Raw genomic sequence first — 20,055 nt, 5'->3', positions numbered from 1 at the left:
AAACATAATTAAAATGTTATTAGTTACACCTGTGAATCACAAGTCATGAGGCATAGTCCTGTATAGTTCCAGATTTAACACTTAACACACAAAATATGTATGAAGCAAAAAAACAGAATTGTTTACCTCAAAAGGTTCAGATAAGGACATCAATATAAAAGATTTCAAAGTCCTTAAATGTAGGAAGAAGCTCAATGCCACCTTAACCCTGCACATGCATTCAGTTACCAAATTAACTATTCAACATTGAATCCAGAAAGAGGTTAAGTATAAATATTTCAAAATTCAACACTGCACACACACACACACACACACACATACACATGCAAGACCAGAATGAAATCATACCACATTATTACATTACATCAATTACATTTTATTGTACTCAATTACACAGTTGTCAACATACAACAAATCAGTACAGAGGCACATCCAGTTCACACTGAAACAGTTAAAAACAAAAACATTGTGACAACACTGGTGAGGTTGTCCACAGAATTTTTCTACAATTTTTGCAACATTTACAGAGAAGATGACACTGGTCATGGCTGCCACATACTTTCTTTTGGACCACATAAACATTTGGAAAATGTTTAACATTATCGAATGTCAGCCAGGATTACAGAAGAGAGTTCTGTCCTGCACCTAAGTCTAATGAAATTGGTAGTGATCTGGAAGGAGTGTCAAATTCTCTAAGGTGAGACCTGTACATCGTCTGTGTCACATTAAATGTTTTCGTTAAACAGAAACAGTCAGTGTGTAATAGAGCGGGATTTTAAAGGTCATTCAAAGTCCAGTGTTGAACTTCTAACACAGAAATGAAACAATGTGATGGAAAAAATCTCAATTATTAAAAGAATATGAAGACATCTATGAAGACTAACATATTAATCATGTAAAAATATATAATGCCATTTAACTGCCATATTAGGCTGTCACAAAAATATTCTAACAACAAGTAAGCTTATTGTAATGGATTAGTGCATGTATTTAAAAAACAAAAACTGAATAAGAAGATGGGATTATAACTGAACTGCATTTTGGGATCTGAGGCAAAATACCATAATCCACTTAAAATGCTCGGGAAAGAAAAAAAACATTGCAATTACATATTTATTTTCCACTCTTATGATTTAAGAACTCTCAACTTCCATTTAAAACCTCGTAGGAAATACTCCCACGTTATGCACCAGCTGAGAGAGAACATTTCCTGCAGACAGCAAATGGCAGCACCTGCCAGGAATGACTCATGAGGTGGTCCCGTTCGCCACAGTAAGCAGACTGCTGTTTCACTGTTGTCAAAAAACATTACAGAAAATCAAAAACTATAACCATTTCGTTTTCACCATGAACACATCTATACATAAATAAAGCTCTGATCTACAGTATGTTCTCATATTATTGGCATGACTGCACAACATGTTCACCCCTTGTAGCAAGCTCGTGATTTTGAAATGGCACAATGAAGAGAGCTGCACAGAGACGGGATAGACACACATGCTAGGTTAATACAACAATGTAATATCTGGGCGTAAATAACAGCACTTCACTGTTGTAGCCATCAGAGTTATAGTGGTGGTGGTCGACAGGTGAATAATCCACTACCTCCCACCTGATTCATCATTAACTCTCCCTAACACACAGTCAGACCCTGACTCTGTGTGACTGGAGCTTCACAGTTTAGCAGGCTTTACTATTATTTACACAGATGCAGCACTAACAGGTTTCCAAAATTAAAAACATTAAATTCTTCTTTTTCCAATATTTGCCATTTACAGCTATATATTAGTAGTAACATCTTCCCTATATTATGCCACTGCTTCGAGGTGATGGGTCACAGTGTGGGGGACAGTAGGTTTAGACCCTCTGGTTACATGGACATGTGTTCAGGGAGAACATAGGAGATGTCATCCCACGGGTGGCGATACAGACCCTGCTTCAGCCTCTTCTGGTCCAGGTAGTGTCCTGAGGAGACAGAGACGGGAAGGATTGATTGACATACAAGGTAAAAACAAAAGAGAAAAAAAAAGAAAAAGGTGCTTGCATACATTACTATAGCATGTGTCTGCACAGAGAGATGACTCACCAATGAATCCCATGCTGCGTCCCAGGACAAAGATGCCATTCAGAGCGCCGATTTCCACAAACTCATCAGCTTCATCCCTGCAGTGGCGTGATGGACACAGAGGAAGAGAGTTGATGAATTTAAAAAGACAGCTGTACTCATAATAAAACGTTAAACTGTATCAATCATTGTGAAGATGACAAGTAGACATTGTCTTACCTTGTAAAACCACCACAGGTCCTGAGCAAGTCCACAAAGGCAACACCAATGAAGCCGTCCACATTCAAGATCAAGTTGGGTTTCTAACACCATGAAACAGACACAGAGGGGGAGAAAATAAAAAAAAGAGGATAATCCAATTAAAAAAAATTGTGATTATTTATTGATGAGATGATGAAATAACAAATCTTACTTTGGATGTGGTGATCTTCTCTACATCTAGAGCGTAGTCCAGAAGCTGGGTGGAGGGGAAGTGCTGCTTCACAAAGTCCTTCAAGATCTGGACTCTCATGTCGGGATTGTTGATCTGCAGAAACAGAGAATTCCAGTTCCTTCAAAATCTTCTTTCCTTCCTTCCGTCAGTTTTATTTTGTAGAGAAATAACCCCACATTTCTCTATAGGTGACAGTTTATTTATATCTCTAGTGCTCATCCTGTACTTGGTCATTCTGGCCTTAAAGCAACATTGGCAGTGTATTGTTTAATTGAAGATTCATGAAAAATTTCAACAAAAATGTTGAAGTAAAAAAATCATTCTGCTGCCTTCCATGCTGGGAGCTCACATGCTCGGGAGCTGTGGTACTCACCGACTTGACTCTGTGTCCAATGCCCATGATCAGCTTGCCATCCTTCTTCATCTTGTTGACAAACTCCATGGGCAGCATACCGCTGTCAAATGCCTTGCTGAACTGCTTTGCTGCAGCATCCAGAGCCCCTCCAAAGCGATCACCCTGAAAAGAGGACAAGGAAAAAACTGTTGATTTTTGCAGGCAGGTAAATGGAGAACATGCATCACAGGCAACAGTGTCTTACAATGGTGAGGAGGCCCGAGGTGAGGCTGGAGATGAGATCTTTGCCGGCTCGGGCACACACAATAGCGTTGTGGGCACCAGAAACAGCAGGGCCGTGATCAGCAGTCACCATCAGGCACATCTCAATGAACTGGCAGGCATACCTCGGCAACCTGCAAAACAAAGTGGGGGGGAAACAACACATCGTGATTTTGTACTTCAAGGATTTTTCAAGAGTTTGTTTCTCACAACAGCTGGGATAAGAGGCTGACCTCCTCTGGAACCAGAGCAGCCCCAGAGTTCCTCCCAGGCCTATTTCTGACTTGAAGACCTCGGTGATGGGCATGCCTGCGTAGATGAGCTCCTGACCTCTCTCGTCACAGATGCTGGTCATGAAAGAGGCTGGCTTACGGATCAGACCAAGCTCCTGCAGGGCAAAAACAGAGGCAAGGAGGAAAAAGAAAAACATAATTTCATGTACTCATTGTTTTCTGTCTGTTGCAATTTAAAAAACAATACGATTTGGTCAGGTGTTAAAAACGTGACTTCTTTCGCATACTCACTCGTGCCCAGGAGTAATCCATTGGCACAGTGGGAGGAGGCACCTCTTCAGCTGGCTGGATGACTCCTTTGGCAACAAGGTCGTCATAAACAGATCTGCATGGAAGAAAAGTGCAGGAGGAAAAGAACTCAAACATTTATCTTTATCTTAGCATGATGAACTGAAGTAATGAACGTAACTGTGCACTGACTTGATTATCTCGCCCAGCTCATCAAAGCTCTTTGGGACGAAGGCACCTGCTTCTGTCAGGGCCTTGTTCTTAGCCACTGCCGTCTCAGAGGCCTGGTTAGCACAGGCTCCTGCATGGCCGAACTGAACCTGAGGGTGGGGGTGGGGGTGCAACATGGGTCAGAAATGTCCTTCATTCCTTAAAATCTCTCACTATGCAGGTACTTAATGGTGCCCGAAATGTACCCGACATTACATCTGCCCTCTCACCTCTGAGGAGAACATGGTGGCACAGGTGCCAATACACCAGCACACCACTGGCTTTGTGATCCTGCCCTGTTTAATAGCCTGGCAGATCTTGTACTCCTCCGTACCTCCAATCTGCAGACGGCAGAGACAAGATACTGGATGTAGCAAATCGATAACCGTTTAAAGCTGCAGATAGCCGTGTGTGTGTGTGTGTGTAGATTTATTCCTCACCTCTCCCAGTACAACAATCATTTTTACTCCAGGAGTGTCTTGGTAACGCAGCACATGGTCAGTAAACACAGAGCCCGGGTATCTGCAGAGCAGAGGAGACCAGAATTATACACCGATTCAAAACACACAGACTCACATCCTGGAGATAAAAGGCATTTACGTACCTGTCGCCTCCGATGGCCACACCTTCAAAAACACCATCAGTGGTACGGGAGATGATGTTGTTGAGTTCGTTGGACATGCCGCCTGAGCGGGACACATAGGCCACGCTGCCTGGACGATAGAGCTTGGAGGCGAGGATGTTATCCAGCATGCCTCCTGTGTTCCCTATTTTGAAACAGCCCGGCTTGATTCCCCCAACCTGGGAAAAAAAAAAAAAAAAAAAAAGGTGAGAGGAGAAAACACAAAGGGAAATCTTGAGCCATCTTGTGAAAAGTGAAGCAAGACTAACAGTTGCTGGTCCAATGATTGTGACTCCCTTCTCATCTGCTGCCTTGATGATCTTCCTGGTATGGGCTTCAGGGATGCCCTCAGCAATGATGGCAATGGTGTGAATCTGAAAGCAATGGAACAGAAAGGGTTGACTTTAGAACCTTACTTAAATTGTAGTACCTCGGGGTGTCGTGTAGCATAGTGGTCTAAGCAGGCGCCCCATGTGTAGAGGCTACAGTCCTCGCTGCAGTTGGCCCCGGTTTGAATCCCGCATCGGACGGCCTTTACTGCATGTCATTCCCCCTCTCTGCCTCCCCGTTTCCTGTCTCTCTCCACTATACTATCAAATAAAGGCATAAAAAGCCCAAAAAAATATACTTTAAAAAAAAAAAATTGTATTACCTCCCAATGGTAGAGGAGGGCATTTACCTGTGGGTACTGCATGGTCTCCATGGTGCTATCAAAGGCCGAACGCAGAGAGGCAAAGTTGATTAGCACGTCCACGTCTGGGTGCTTCTTCATGGCGTCACCCATGTTCTTATACACAGGGATGAGGATCTCTTTATGGCCCCAGTAGAACTTCTGTTTATGGTCTCCACTGGAAGGCAGCCGTGTGGAAAGTATAATTAAATGTGCAATAAACAGCCATTACACTGACACTACACAAAAAAGCTAACAAACGTGAACTTACGTGAACGGGTAGACCATAGCTGCGACAGACGGCTCCTCTCTGGAGCAGACATAGTCAAAGTCCAGCATCCCCTGTACAGCCCGAGTCTGCATACCCCACACTATGGACTTGGTGTGTTTGCTGAAGAGGGAAGTTGCCTTGGCTACAGGGAAAGAAAGGCTGTTACAGATACAAGCTAAAGACAGGGTGACTTTTTCCAGAGATTGAAAATGAATGAAAAAAAAAAAAAAAAAAAAAAAAAAAATCACCAAAGCCCAGGACGCTTCAGGGGTCTGGGATTACAGTAGCTTAGTTGCCTACTTTTATTAATTATTACAACAACAAAAATAGTAAAACATGTTGATTTTTAAGATATATGAGAGTAGATGTGTATGTGTGGAGTTGTATATAGAAACACTGTCAATTTCAGTTTAATTAAGTTTGGATTGCAGGGTCCTCCTGCTGTCCAGAGAGGGAGCTATAACACCTAGATTCGACCAAGCGTGATCACAAGGCCTCTACCTATTATGCTGCCCAGCAAAGGAACCATGTATGAAAACATCCAAGCCTCAGAATACAGTACAAAGATTTCCCAGTGCAGTGGTGTGTGTGTGTGTGTGTGTGTGTGGTGTGTGTGTGTGTGTGTGTGTGTGTGTGTGTGTGTGTGTGTGTTTTCTAACCAATAGGAGCTCCACATTTGACCTTCTTGGCTGGCGAGCCCTCAACTCTGGCTCTGTTTTCAGAGAAAGAACCAGTCCTGCTGGATGCTGGAGTCTGGAAAGAAAAAAAAAGGCAAGAAATACAAAAAACAATGACTTTTATTTTGTAAAACTGTAACACTCTAAATATATCTACCTGAAGTAAATGGGCACATATATGCGTGTGTGTGCACATGTTGAGACACACGCACACACACACACTCTTAGCTGAAAGTCTGCACATTCTTAATGGATGCCTGAGGCAGCCACAGTGGGTGACTGTGTCTCACGACTATTTGAGTGCGAGCAGTCAACAAAGCCCTGCAATGCTCTTACACAAAAGAGCCGTTGGGCTTCTGATAATCTGGTTCACTAAAAGGACAAGACAAGCAAAGAGTGAAACAGAGACTGTGGCGTGTAAGTCTCCTGCTCACTCTGCCGCTAAACTGCACCGCACTATTGGTGGATTGGACGATCCTGAATTCCCTGCACAGTGAGCCGACAAGACATCACAACAGCCTATTTGTCTCCGTGGAGCCAGTATGTGTCATACCGATGTGCTGCCGCTGGAGTTGAGCAGGAAGTTGGCAGTGTGGGCGGCAACAGGAGGCTGGTTGGGGATTGGCCGGTGGCCCAGTGCCATGCCGACAATGGCTGTCATGTGAGTTTCTGTGCCAAAGACGTGGATGGGGATCCCAGTGGTCTTGCCTGAGGAGAGGACAAAATTAAGTGTGGTGTGTGAAAACCTGCAGGTGCTTCCAGATTTAAAAAAAAGAAAAAACATACTCAAGACATTGAAAGTGTAAAATTAAGAGATTAAAGTATAAATCAGTGTAAAGTAAGAATCTATAACATACCAACTTCTCCCATCACTCTGAGACCCTCCTGGTAGTTGGGGCCTCCACGGCGGACAAAAATGGTGACCTCATGCTCCTTTAGTGGCACCTGATAGTCTCTGATGGCTCTGACAATCCCCTAGTAAAGACAAGAATATACTCAGTAAATAACTTGATATAGAGTGGATAGTATAAGGCTACAAAAATAAACAAAAAGCATATTATACTGTACCTTAAATGTTGCTGCAACATTTGTGAAGTTTGCGATGCTTCCGCCGATGATCAAAACCTTTCCTGGAAAATTATTGATACATTATTTTAGGGGGGAGGGGGAATGTCTACTCTCAGTCCACACAGAAAGTTTTGACATTTCAGTTTTCCTACCATCGAGGTGCTTCTCTCTGGTCATCAGCGACAAGATGGTTTTGGCGTAGTCATAGGTCTGCTGTTCGCTCGGCGCTCCTGAATACTCCCCGTAATTGGCCAGCTCGTTGACGCCGCCCAGGTCACAGATTGTGTCACTGAGAGGAAGTTTACAGAGGGTCACACACACACACACACACACACACACACATAGAGGAAAAAGCTATAGCAACAACAGATATCCGTCTATCTCCTTTGTTGGGACAGTCTCTACAGCTCCAACAATAAACACAACTTCAAGAGAAATGAGCTAGAACCTGAGCACTAAACTCCAGAATGCACTCTTTCTGTATATTAATGAATTAACACCGCACCGTAAACAGACAGCAACAACTTAACAGTGCACAGAGGGAATAATTAGTCGTGGCTGACGTGTCCGCATGTCACGCTTTACAACCCAGACAGACGGCGGAGCCCATTCCTCCAGACTCTCGCATCCAAGAATCCAATTTAGCAGGAAGCTGAACGAGCAGAGTCTGAGCTGCTGCACCATCAGTCTCACTGCTACGTCGCTGGCATACTCCACTAATGCTAAACCCAATTATGCGTAGTGTAATCAATATAATGAGGATAAAGTCTGGGGACAATTTAAGAAACAAAGAAAAACATCCAATTGAATTATTTCATACATGGCTACTGGGGTTTTATTTATTCAGGATTTGATTTATGGAGTGTGGTCTTGTTCTGTGCACTGAGGCTGGGTACCTGTACACCACTGAGGCACCTCCTCCTGCCACCATGGTCCAGATCCTGCCTCGGGGGTTGAGCAGGGTGAGTTTAAGGCTGGCACCACTCTTGGCGTCCAGGTCGGCGATGTAGGCCTCCTGCAAAAGTCAAAGCAAAGGTCAGTGAGAGGATGCTTATATGAACGCTGCAGAGGTGAGGCGTGGCTGGGGGGTGGATGTGGTGGATTGGGTGTGTGACTGCAGCCTTAATCAGAGCAGGACCTTCACAAGCACCACTTCACTTGGCTGCATGTGCTCGCACTGATGTTAAAGAGTCACTGGAAATATTAAATAAATATTAAGCTTGGTGGTGGATGTGATGTGCATCCGTGGTTGTTTGTGACAGTCAGAGTCACAGCTGGTGACTGAGTGTAAAAAATGTCCCAATCAAAAGACACCCACAGCCTCCCCACCCCCCCACCCCTCTCCACTCTGGACTCACAGCAGCCCAATTAGACCAGCCCGTCTGGTACACAAACAAGTTTCAAACAAGCCCCTACACACATCAGCCAAAAATAGAAAAAAGGAAGATAACGTGCACATTGAGCCATTTCTAAATAAATAAATAGGCACACAATTGCTTCATTATACGAGATGATATTATGCACGTGTGTCTGCTCAGGCGACCTCTCCACAGTGAGTCATAAAGGCTAACTAACAGCCTAATCATGTCCACAGTGAGGACAGTACGAGCTGCAACAGACATTTTCTATCTATTCTTTTCTATTCTTAAGTTACCTCTAAAATTGGTAATTTGCCAATTTTACATTCCACTCTATAAGCATACCCCCCCCCCCCCCCCCGGACAACAACACCAGCTCTTTACTGCTGACAGACTGAAATCTGATGCAGGGCTCCTCCTCCCTCACCTCAGGATAGGCCTCCCTGCCGAATGGTGGAGGGAACTCCACGTCACCCCACTTGGCCTTGCAGATGTAGTCAGCCGTGGCATCAATCTTGGCTGCCATGTCCAGCACGTAAACTCCATTTTTTGTGACCACTGAGGAGGGGAAACAAACATGTTAGGATCTATACTCGAACAAGATTTACAAAACAGCCACCTACTGAGATTCACTGTGTTAGCACAGAGCACTAAGCTTTAAATAGATCAAGAGGAAATTGGAGAGGATGGTGATCAGGTCCAGGTGACCCACAACCTTCCTGCTGGACCCACAGGAGGTGGAAGGGAAGGAAAGATGGAGAGGAGGTGGTGTGACATCAAAGCAGGGAGAGCCAGTCTCAGCAGCCCCAATCACATCCACAGCAACAGCTGCCAGGAGGCATAAACTGGTGCCCAATTACTCCATTATAAACACACGCTGCCTTCATCAAACAGCAAGTGCATGAATTATTCACCCATGTCCTCCTTCAGTGTTAAAAATGTGGCAGAATCAACTTCTTCCTCCTGGTTTCAAGATGATGTTTTATTGATGTTTTCCTCCCCAATTTCCTTTAGATGTTCTCTTTCTTATTTCATAATCTGATAACATATTTATCAGTCTGTGTTGGGATGAAGTATAAATGCTGTCATGATTGCTTGTTAAGACATAGCTTGTCATTTTATTGGGGATTTTAATTAAAAAAAAAAAAAAAAAAAAAAACTCCTTACCCAATGGGTTGATCTCCAGGTATGTGAAGAACAGGTCTTCATACAGGTTAAAGAGTCCAACAATGAAGCTGGCCAGGACCCTGCAGAGATGAAACTTCAATTTTAGGATCTGCTGCTGCAGCACCAGTATATACCGAGGATGTCTGCATGGGCAGAAATTTAATTTCGCTACTTGGGGGGGGGACAAGAAACAGGAAAAAATCTTAAGAGCAGTTCCTGAAAGGGACACACAGGTGGCGTGGAGAATTCTTGTTTTCATGTTATTCAGAAGTAGTTATAAACTTTTAAGACTAAGAGTGGTGTTTAGAGTTAATCATTTTGTATAAATATATATATATGAAATATATATTTATATTTCCCATGAAATATCAGCAAAGTTTAAGTTATACATGACAGAACATGTCATACGTGCTGTTTTGTAAATGGGCAGCTGTGCACATACACAACATCTTTTTAATCTTGTGCATTTGCTTGTTGTCAATGTATTTTATCACTACAGAACCTCTGTTCACCACATTTTTTTATTTATTCAAATTTGTTTTTTTAATGCTATTTTAATGTCATCTTAATGTCCTATTTTTAATGTATTTCCATGACTCTGTAAAGAACTTTGAATTGCCCTGTGTCTGAATGGCCGTATATAAATAAACTTGCCTAACAGCATGGCCATTATATTTTCCATATAAGTCAAACCATGACAAACAACAGGCAATATCACTGAAGGATTGTTAAGACTGAGCTGGACAGGAAACAGTGTACCTGTAAATTAACTGCAGAGACGTTGCTGCAAGTGGAGGAAAAATCTAATTTACTTCCTCCTTCACATGTCAAAACAGAGCAGTCAAGGGGGTGGGGTGGGGTTACTGGAAGACGGGGAGGAGGAGGAGGGAGCCAGTATTTTGCTTTCCTTTCCTGCTTGTCAATTGTTCTGGCAGCTGAGAGCCTTGTGTAACAACATCAGCCTACTGTCAGGGCTCTGACTGGGCCCTGCGAGAAAACTGTGACCCAGACCCAGAGTGACTCAGCTTCCCAACATGTCCGATTCTGATGGGAGGGCAGCCAAGTGCTGCTCTTGTTTTCAATCCAGAGTGTGAAGGGGGTGTGTGTGTGTGTGTGTGTGTGTTTGTGTGTGTGTTTGTGTGTGTGTGTGTGTGTGTGTGTGTGTGTGTGTGTGCGTGTGTGTGTGTGTGTGTGTGGGGGGGGGGGGGGGGGGGGGGGGGTTTGGGGTGAGGAGGTGAGCTGCTGTTGGCAGAGTGATTCCTGGGGCGGCTTCTTCAATGTCAGCCAAGACAGTGAGTCCGGCCAGAATGTGCCGTCATAAGAGCACTGCTGGAGAGATGGATAGGAGGGGGTGGAGGGGGTGGAGGGGGTGAGCCAGTGCACCGTACCCATCAAAATAAACAGACGTGCTCTGAATGTGGCTGTGGCGTAAGAACGGCTGGGGGTGGAGGCTGATCAAAGAGAGGTGAAGCGGAGGAGGGAGTTTGTCATTTGTCTAATGGAAACCCTCCATCTCCTCCTGCTCCCCCCATCTTTACTGCCAATATCAAAGTGCTGTCTCTTACGTCAATTAAGTGACGCTTTTGTTTTCCACCACTGGTCAAGAGTTAAACTAAGTAATGGAAAATGTAGTTTGTAGTTTGGTGTTGAGCTACCTCACTATGTTGTGAACGGGAAAGCAAATCACATTAAGTTTACATTTCTGTTTCCTTTTTTAGCTTAAAAAAAACCCCACAGGCTGTAGCACATCTAGACATTTTGCTTTTCATTTTTAAAGCACACATTGTTTAGCTGGTGCCAAGTTACTGCTTCAAGTTAAAATACCTTTTAATTGTCATGAAAATCAGTCATCTAAATTTTAAAATGAACTTGTAATCTTGGGGGTATGAGACTGAATATATGCCGATTTCTTAATGAGCATCAATGTTCTTCGACAGCCAACTATACAGCACAAAAACAGAAACACTTGTTTAGGTTAATAAAATCCAATATAATAAGCTAATTCTATAATATATTAAGCTTATAAAATTAAATTTCAGTCGGAAACATTATGATGAAGTTCCCAGTTCAACCCATCTCTGACACAGTCCTTGTTAAAAGTGAATACCATAAACTTCAAGCTACTGTATTGGACTACATCTTTAATCACAAATATCATGTTCACTTCCTGTATTTCACTGTGGTGCATCATTGACAGAAAGCTGAAGTTCTGCACACGCACTCTAATTACTATCCAACTTACGCTTTCTTGTCATTTGGTGCGTGAGTCAGCAGCTCTTTCTTCACAGATTCTTCGCTGATCTTTTCATCCACCGCAATTAGCAGCTTCTTTGCCTTGGCATCCACGTCTCCTACGTCCACCCCTCCCTCATGGTGAAACAGCACGTAGTCTCCCTCCCGAGTGGCGTAGATGCACACGTAGAACTCCTCCTCCTGAACCATTGAATTGACAAAGATGTCAATTAATAAACGTCCTCTACCACTAGTATCTATTAGTAGTAATGATGATGTATAAATAAGGCATTTAAAAACTGAGGGTTGTGTAATGAGTGGTTTACCTGCTTGTGGGGGACAAATGGCTCGATGAGGAAGTTCTTGAGAATGCCCTTGGCTTTTCCCACCTGAGGATCATCAACAAAATAATTTTCTTTATGAAAAGGGATACAAGATACTGTTAAGAGAAAAAGAACATTAGAATAAACAGAACAAACTCCCACTGGGAAAAAATACACTAAATTTGCTCTCTGGTCTGCAGATTGTGGATGTTTCCACATCAATACATTAATCCCTAATTTTCAGACATAATTCCTGGACTGTTAAAACACAGAGGACCACCACGTGGCACAAGTGAATAGAAATTTCAGAGGAAAAAAAAGAGGCAGGTTGGGAAGAATGAAAAAGAAAATGTCATCATGTATTAGTCTAGGCAAAGCCTCACTAACACAGCCACAGCTCATTTGGTGAAGCTGTCACTGCTCCTCTGTTAAAGGCCAGCAGGCAAAAAGTAACCAGGGACTGGCTGAGAGAAGTCAGCCAGAGAGAACAGAAAAAAAAAAAAATATCATGAAATGGGAGAGAGGGAGTTGCCATTTTGAAGAGCGAAAATAAAAAGGATGACGATGATGGGTGGAAAAAAACAGAAAGCCTATCTGATTGAAAAGGACACAAGGGGCTCAGGCCGATTCAGATAAATAACACCTCTGTGACTGGCTCTCAGAGGAAGAAAGAGGAAGGCATTCATGTTGTTAATACAATTTGTATAGCGAATGATTCGGCTTAACCACTTGTGAAGCAATGTGGCCAAGAGCAGCAAAGAAGAGCACTGAGCAACACAGGGAAGAAAATAAGTGGCATGATATGTTGAAGTGTACAAGTGTAAAAATGCTGCTATAAAATAAAATGATTCACAACTCTTGCAGTGTCTTGTTCCTCTTCACACTGCTACCCTGATGACTTCTTGCTGGCTAGTTTCTAAAAACAGTAACCTGGAAGTAATTAGCAGTCAAAAGAAGTCGCTTATATGTAAGTGGCAACATCCTAGAAATGAACATGAAGAAATTAAGCTTTCTTGCCTATAAGACCAAACAAGACTGTTGTATTAGGTTACAGATTTATTCTAATTTAATGCACCTTTTACAATTTTAGGAAAACAGAGGTAACAAGAGTCTAGCGTCGCATTGAGGCTGCACTGCAGCCCAGAGGTGCTTTGAGCTAAATGCTAATGTTGACATACATGACAAAGCTAAAATGCTGTTGTTCAGCAGGTTTAATGTTTACAGTGTTTATCATCTTAGTTTAGCGTGTTAGCATTACACGCAAATTACAACTGAGACTGATGGAAATAAATGTAATAGACGTTAATAATACAAAGTACTGGACAAAGTTAAGTTTTGGGAAGCTGATAAATGTTGTTATAATTCATCCAGTGTGTGAACAAACTTCCTGTTTCATGACAATTTATCTGCGTAGTTTCTTTAACTCTACTAAATTACTTTTAGTCTCGAGAGGACAATGAACATAACATAATCCAACAAGCTGAAACACTGCACTGTCTGTCTACAATACCGCTGTGGCTTCATTTATTCTTATTTACTGCCACCAGCAGCAGCTGACAGTTTCATCTCATCCGTGAAGAGATACATCCACACAACCTCAGTGCTGCAACACACCAACACACACATGCAGACACTCTTCTTCAGTACTTTATGAACCGTCTGCGTCTCCCCATGACTTGCTTCTTGGTTTATGAGGCAAAGAGGCGTCTCTGTGGCACAGTGATGGATCTTTTTGTGCTGTGCCTATGCTGACTGGATAAATGGACCGACTGTTTATTCAATAGCCGCACTCGCCTCAGCTGACTGGACTGATTTACAACCAGCAGACTAACACTCAACCCCTCAGCAACCTGGGCATCAGGCAAAAATATATAAAGAAGCCAAATGCGCCAGTGCAAAACAGAAGATGGGGGGTGAAGGAAAGGGCAACAGGAGGGTCTGAATAATGCACTGGGATGATATTGATCGCAGGAGTGCTCAGCAAAGTGCACCCCCTAAGATAGAGGGGCGGGCGGAGGTAATTGGCTGAGAAACAGCAGAGAGGGAGAAGGTGGATGACATACCACTGTCTCTTTCATTAGGCGGGACTTCAGCCACTCTTTGACGCCATTCAGGTCCAGGTTGACTCCGACCAAGCCCAGCTTCCCTCGCCTCTTGATCAGCTGGTCTGGCTTCACCACCAGCCTCTGGAGGACAAAAAAAACAAAAAAGACACTGTCTGTAAAACAGGACCGACAGACATCACCACTTTGCTTCAACTGAAAGACATCAAACTGATATTTGACACAGAATTTCAACACAACTCAGCTCAGCAGAATGGCTGCAGTCATTTTTATACCTTGTTTTATTCAAATCATTTATGATTTCCTGCAATCTCACTGAATTACAGATTTTAAAAGAGATCAAATCAGGAAAAAACATAAAGCTCAACATGTTTTTATAGATGACTTGATTTCTCAAGCATTCACATCATGACAGAATATTTATTTACATGACTGTTAAAATGTCACACTGTTTGTATGTCTGTTAATGACTCTCTGTTGCACTTCATTAGATTCAGCTACAGTTGAAAAGGTTAGTTAATAAATCCATTAGTGGATCGACGAATGTATTAGCAACAGCTTTCAGAAAAAAAAAAAGGTTTTCTGTTATAGTGAATTGAATGTTTTGGGGTTTTGGTCTCTTGTTCTGACAAAAAAAAAAAAAAGCTATTTGAAGCTCAAGTAAATTTTGATGGCCATTCTCCATTATTTCTGACAATTTATATAACAACTATTCATCAATTAATCATGAAGACATCTGGCAGATTAATTGATAATTAAAAGTATGGTTAGTAGCAGCCCTAGATTCAACTGAAATTAATTCTGTTACAGACTAAGCCAAATGTCTAAAGTTGGTCACTAATCAAGAATCCAGCATAAAGATGTGCTCCATGAACTGCATTTGAAAAATTGCAAATAAAGCTTTTATGCAGTGATGATTGGCCATTCTTCTCATCTTAACTCACCGCATGCGACTGCAGATATTTGCTTATTTTAGTCATGTTATCACTCAGATATCTGGGTTCTTCAACTAACCCCAGGATGTCAAATAATATTCATCACCTGAAAGCTGAGTTGCAAATGATTTAAGTAGGAAGCTCTCATACAGATCATTCCCTGATGGCACAGAAGCAAAATTACATCCAGCCCCCACCGACGAAGCCCGCTCCCCCTCTCAATTGCAAGACAGATAAAAGGGAATGACTTATGACAGTGCAGCCATTAGTATCTGGGAGCTCGCCAGTCAGCAAAGGAACAGAGGGCCGAGGGTGAAAGTTAATGCAATTTCCTAATCAATGCTGTGGCAGCACATCTCTGCGTGTATCTGTCCTCCGCATCCTCCCCGTACCTTCCAGATAAAAACCTTCAGCCGTGAGGGCGACACAAGATGAGTCATAGAGTGATTCAATTAACTTCTATTACAGCCTGTCTGTCTGCTACTATTTCGCTGTGAAGACCAGTTAGAGCAGGGCAAGGTGGAGACCAAAAACTCCTACCTCTGCTGAACTCTGACCTCCCTGTGGAGAGGGCAAATGAGAATTTCTCTACACAAGGAAGCTGCTGGGCTTACTTCAGGCCCACTCGCTCAGAGCCATGGATATAATGAAAATGCCTTTATTATGTTAGGGAGTAAATCACACAAAAAAGGGAATAAAAGGCTGACTTGTTTCGACCACTACAGGGTCTTCCTCAGGGTCTTTTGCTCTCTTCTAAGTTAGAGCTGCCGGATCACTTTGCTGTCTGTGACGTCAGATAACAAGCGCCAAGAGACCACTTCACCGCCAGCCTAAATAATTGTCTCTATAAGAGGAGACTGTGCTTTAGACATTTATGGGCTATAAATCTGTGACGCAACAAACTGTTCACGCAGGAAAATAAATAAATATCTTTTTTTCCTTAGTCATAAATGTGCACTTTCATCATAGCTGGTTCTCAGCACTGGTCTTTGGTCTTACCTCTGTGAGCAACCATGGGTGCTCTTGCACCAATCGGTCAAAGTCAGTCTCGGCCGTCACGTTGGCATAGCGGAATCTGTTCTGGACAGCCGCCGATGTGCAGATGTGCTTGTACAGGAACTCCTTCCCTGTCTGCTCGGAGATAGCTTTGGCTGACATGACTGCTTTAGTCTAGACCGACCTAAAAAGGGCAGGGGAGACAGAGAGAGATAGAGATGAATGGGGAGATGATCAGATGAGCAGTGAGTGTGTGGATGGATGAATACAGAAAAGCAGACATGATGGACAGAGACATGCTTTCTGGATTCATGGAGGATTCTCCTGATGACTGTAGAAACAACAACAACACGTCTGCTGTCAGAACTGTCAGGAAGTGGTCTAGTCACTGTGATTGAAAGACAGCTCTGTAATTTGTATTTTCAATGAATTACATTTTTTTTTTTTTTTTTTTTTAATAAAACAGAAGAAAAAAAAAAAAAAAAAAACTGTGTGCCATTATGTAATTTAACTGCACAGAATTAAGTGAGACTGCTGGAAAACCAGATTACAGACTTCTGTCTTTCTGTTTCTCTCACGCTGAACACCCAAGCGAGACACAGACTGTGAAGCCAGTGAAGCTAAATCCAACACAATCAGCCTCGGTTTGTTTGACCTGCACGGTAATGAGGTAATGGCCACTTATTTGGCCCTCAGACAATCAGATTCTAAAGGAGCAACGGGAGCGTGTGCAGAACTGGACTCTAGGGAGTAACATCAGTTTGATCTGATGTGACTCATTATTAGCAGAGCTGGAAAGCAGCCGAGACACACAAAGTGATAAGAAATTGATTTTTTTTGGTGCAATACTTAAGTGGTGGAACGTGACAGATGTAAAATAAGAAATTCAATAACCTGTAATAGCATCTATAAAGTTTATGGCAGCAGGGCGGAGCTATGACCTTTATTCTTTGGCCAGTCGTCAGACACGCAGCTCACAACAGGACATCCTGGTTTTAAACTCACAGCATCTGCTGTGATTTTCAGTCTCTTCATAATAAACATGATAACAATCTTTACAGCTATTTTGTCTCGTTACTGTACAGAGGAGACACATAACACACAACATGGAATCATTTTTGTTCAATGACTGAACCCAGATCAGGAAAACAGGATAAACACTTGCATCGTAATTTGGAATTAGAACATTTGCACATTAAACTCCATACTGAAATCTAGAGGCTTATAGTCTGATCAACAAGAATATAATGTACTTCTTGAACAAACATGGCTTTTACCCTGACCGAAAATAGTAGATTAAACTTAGGGCAATAAAAGTATAACTTTTTTATCTGTTTTACCTATCTCCAGTTTCACTGACTACAATCCATATACAGTAAGTACAGGCATTAGATCATCCATCGTCAGATCTTTAACCTCAGCAAATCGGAAAGAAAGGGTTAGGGTTAAAAAAAAAAAAAAAAAGTACATTCAATTTGGCAAATTAAATGTAAACATTCTGTTTAGAGTTAAAAATATCAGTCAATAAAACTAAACAACAACTACTTTGATTATTGATTGATTGCTTCAATAATTTTTCAAGCCAAAAATGCAAATCTGAGCTAGCTCCAGCTTTTCATTAGTGAGGATTTGTTTCTTTTCTTTGTCTCCTGTCGCCTTTATGTTTAGGACTGTTGGTTTGATAAAAACAAGAAGTCTGAGGACATCTGCGTTTTCACAAACTGTGACGGGCATTTTTCACTATTCTTACTTTTTAAAGATGAAAACATGGATCGTTTAATACGTCACTCACTGTTACACCGACCAGCAGTTTGACTGGAGGACCGGATTGTGAAACAGTATTTTGGTAAACATTTGTTAAACTCCTAGTCCTTAGAAACAAATGTTACTGCTTCTCCCTCAAATCTAATGGACAGCAGAGTTGAGAAATGTGGCTTATTGAGGCTATAACACACAAGAGTCCCCTAATTACCACCTCTCAAAGCTCATTGTATAACCTTGCAGGGATGGAGGACCTGCTCTGTTTCTTCCATGTGTCTCATTAAGCTGAAAGCCCTGATGTCGGCTCTAACCGGTCTCTCCTGTCTACACTGCGGTCCTGGCAGCCATTTCTTAAATAGATTAATAGACTGTCATGGACCTTTCTCACTATTGATCATTGTCCCTGAGTCTCCACAGCACTGGTTCCAGACCAGGCACACGTGGTTTATCCAGAGCTCATCCCTGTTCCATACATCATCCACTGTCTCTGTGCAGCTGACCTGCCAGAGGAATTAAATATCTCTGCTCCACAACAACAACAACACCAGTCCAGATGAGACACGGTTATGATGGATGGCTGGAGAGGAGGCAATGTCAGATACAGATTTAAATCAACACAAGGGCACACTTCATCAAGGTCAAAAAACAAAACAAACAAACAAAAAATAAAAACATAAAAAGGTCAAAGATTCAAGTTCACTTTTAACTTCACCAATTTTGACCTGATAATTCATACAACAAAACCTGCTTGACTTTTCAAGAGGGTTGAGTCATACATCCTCGAGAAGGAGGATTCTGCCAACTGATTCATTCATTCACAAACCGGTCAGACAGCAATGCACTTTTTTGCGCGTGCGTGTGTGTGCGTGTCTGGCAAATATCCACATCTCCAATCAATGAATACTTTCAGTGAACAAACTTCCACAGAACATGATGAAGGAAGAGTACAGGTTTAATACGGGCTGTGCTGGACCGAGCAGTTCAACTTGTTTAATCTTCTGGTCTTTTGTCAGAGACACAGACAGAGAGAGAGAGAAAGGGTTAGAGGAAGGAAACAAACAAAAGTCTTCATTTAAGAGCAGTAATTAATTTACCTTGCTTTTTGAATGTTTTTTATCTTCCTCTGGCAGTTGTAGAAGTACGTCGTGTCCTGGTGTGGGTGTTTGCTCAGCGGTGCTGCTCCACTCTCGCCGCCTGTGGAGACCGGTGGTGCCGGAGAAAGAGGCTTCCTGGGAGTTTTGTCTCCATCGTTCATCTGCCGATAGGCTTGGCTGATGTTTCTCGCCTCTGATTGGTTCATTCCACACCATGCTCTATTGCTGCCTTCAGGGGCTGACGGAAATAAAATCCTTCTGAGAAGCACACGAGCACCGGGACAAATAATTCAAACAAGACAACGGGAAAGTCTGATTTTGGTCCGGTTTTTATGGTAGAATCAGAATGAAATGTTGCTGTGCTTAGAACAAATACCAACATGTGGAAAATTTAATTATCTATTCGTATTATCGGGAAAAAGTGATAACTGAATATTTTCAATAATTCTTATTTTTGTTTTTATAGCTGACTCACTGTCACTACAGCTTTAAAATTAAACACAAATTAAATTAAATTAAATTAAATTAAATTACACACGCTCACACGTTTTCTCCACTCCATTGTGTCACTGAAACATACAGCAGCCTTGCACTGCTTGATCTATCAAACAAACAAACAAACAAACAAACAATGATGAATGTGATGGAATTTAACTAAGTACATTTACTCTTAACACAAATCTGACATACCTATAGTATTAAGTATTTCCATTCCATGCTACTTTATATAGGCTACTTCTATTCCAAAACAGTTCAGAGATAAATATTGTAGTTTTTACTTCTAAAGTTACAGCTAGTTTCAACTTTCTTTGCAAATTAAATGTTTGTATACAAACCATTTAAGGACCTCATAAAGTATGATGCATTGTTCTAGATTAACAGTATGTAATAGCATATGAAATAGTTAAAATTGACTCAATCTTGACGAACTTCATCAGTAAAATGCTACTTTATTACATCACCAATAATAATT

The 20,055-nt window shown here is 42.0% G+C and overlaps 1 protein-coding gene across 1 annotated transcript; it reads right to left on the bottom strand.

Moving 5' to 3' along the window:
• Positions 1–360: 360 nt before the first annotated feature.
• On the bottom strand, positions 361–19,238 carry aclya (ATP citrate lyase a). Its single transcript, XM_056402038.1, has 28 exons — positions 19,083–19,238; positions 16,231–16,411; positions 14,297–14,419; positions 12,237–12,299; positions 11,921–12,111; positions 9,679–9,758; positions 8,939–9,069; positions 8,050–8,168; positions 7,306–7,442; positions 7,154–7,215; positions 6,943–7,060; positions 6,639–6,793; positions 6,068–6,161; positions 5,409–5,550; positions 5,147–5,315; positions 4,737–4,841; positions 4,450–4,646; positions 4,286–4,367; positions 4,076–4,186; positions 3,828–3,955; positions 3,639–3,732; positions 3,348–3,502; positions 3,098–3,248; positions 2,872–3,015; positions 2,478–2,591; positions 2,285–2,367; positions 2,087–2,163; positions 361–1,965 (listed from the first exon to the last, which is right to left on the bottom strand). Exons 2-28 carry the CDS (start codon positions 16,387–16,389, stop codon positions 1,871–1,873), a joined length of 3,279 nt encoding a protein of 1,092 aa, XP_056258013.1. The 5' UTR covers positions 16,390–16,411; positions 19,083–19,238; the 3' UTR covers positions 361–1,870.
• Positions 19,239–20,055: the final 817 nt, after the last annotated feature.

This window comes from Seriola aureovittata, chromosome 17 (assembly GCF_021018895.1).
Source record: "Seriola aureovittata isolate HTS-2021-v1 ecotype China chromosome 17, ASM2101889v1, whole genome shotgun sequence".
NCBI lineage: Eukaryota > Metazoa > Chordata > Actinopteri > Carangiformes > Carangidae > Seriola > Seriola aureovittata.
This window is presented reverse-complemented; position numbering and strand designations above follow the sequence as displayed.

What these genes read in the sequence shown, in the direction of transcription:
- aclya (XM_056402038.1), bottom strand. Translation starts at nt 16,389, where the DNA reads ATGTCAGCCAAAGCTATCTCCGAGCAGACAGGGAAGGAGTTCCTGTAC. An exon ending in CATTTGTCCCCCACAAGCAG is followed by an intron (nt 12,112 to 12,236) that starts GTAAACCACTCA and finishes TCAATGGTTCAG; the next exon opens with GAGGAGGAGTTCTACGTGTG. An exon ending in GGTGCCTCAGTGGTGTACAG is followed by an intron (nt 7,443 to 8,049) that starts GTACCCAGCCTC and finishes ACTTCCTCTCAG; the next exon opens with TGACACAATCTGTGACCTGG.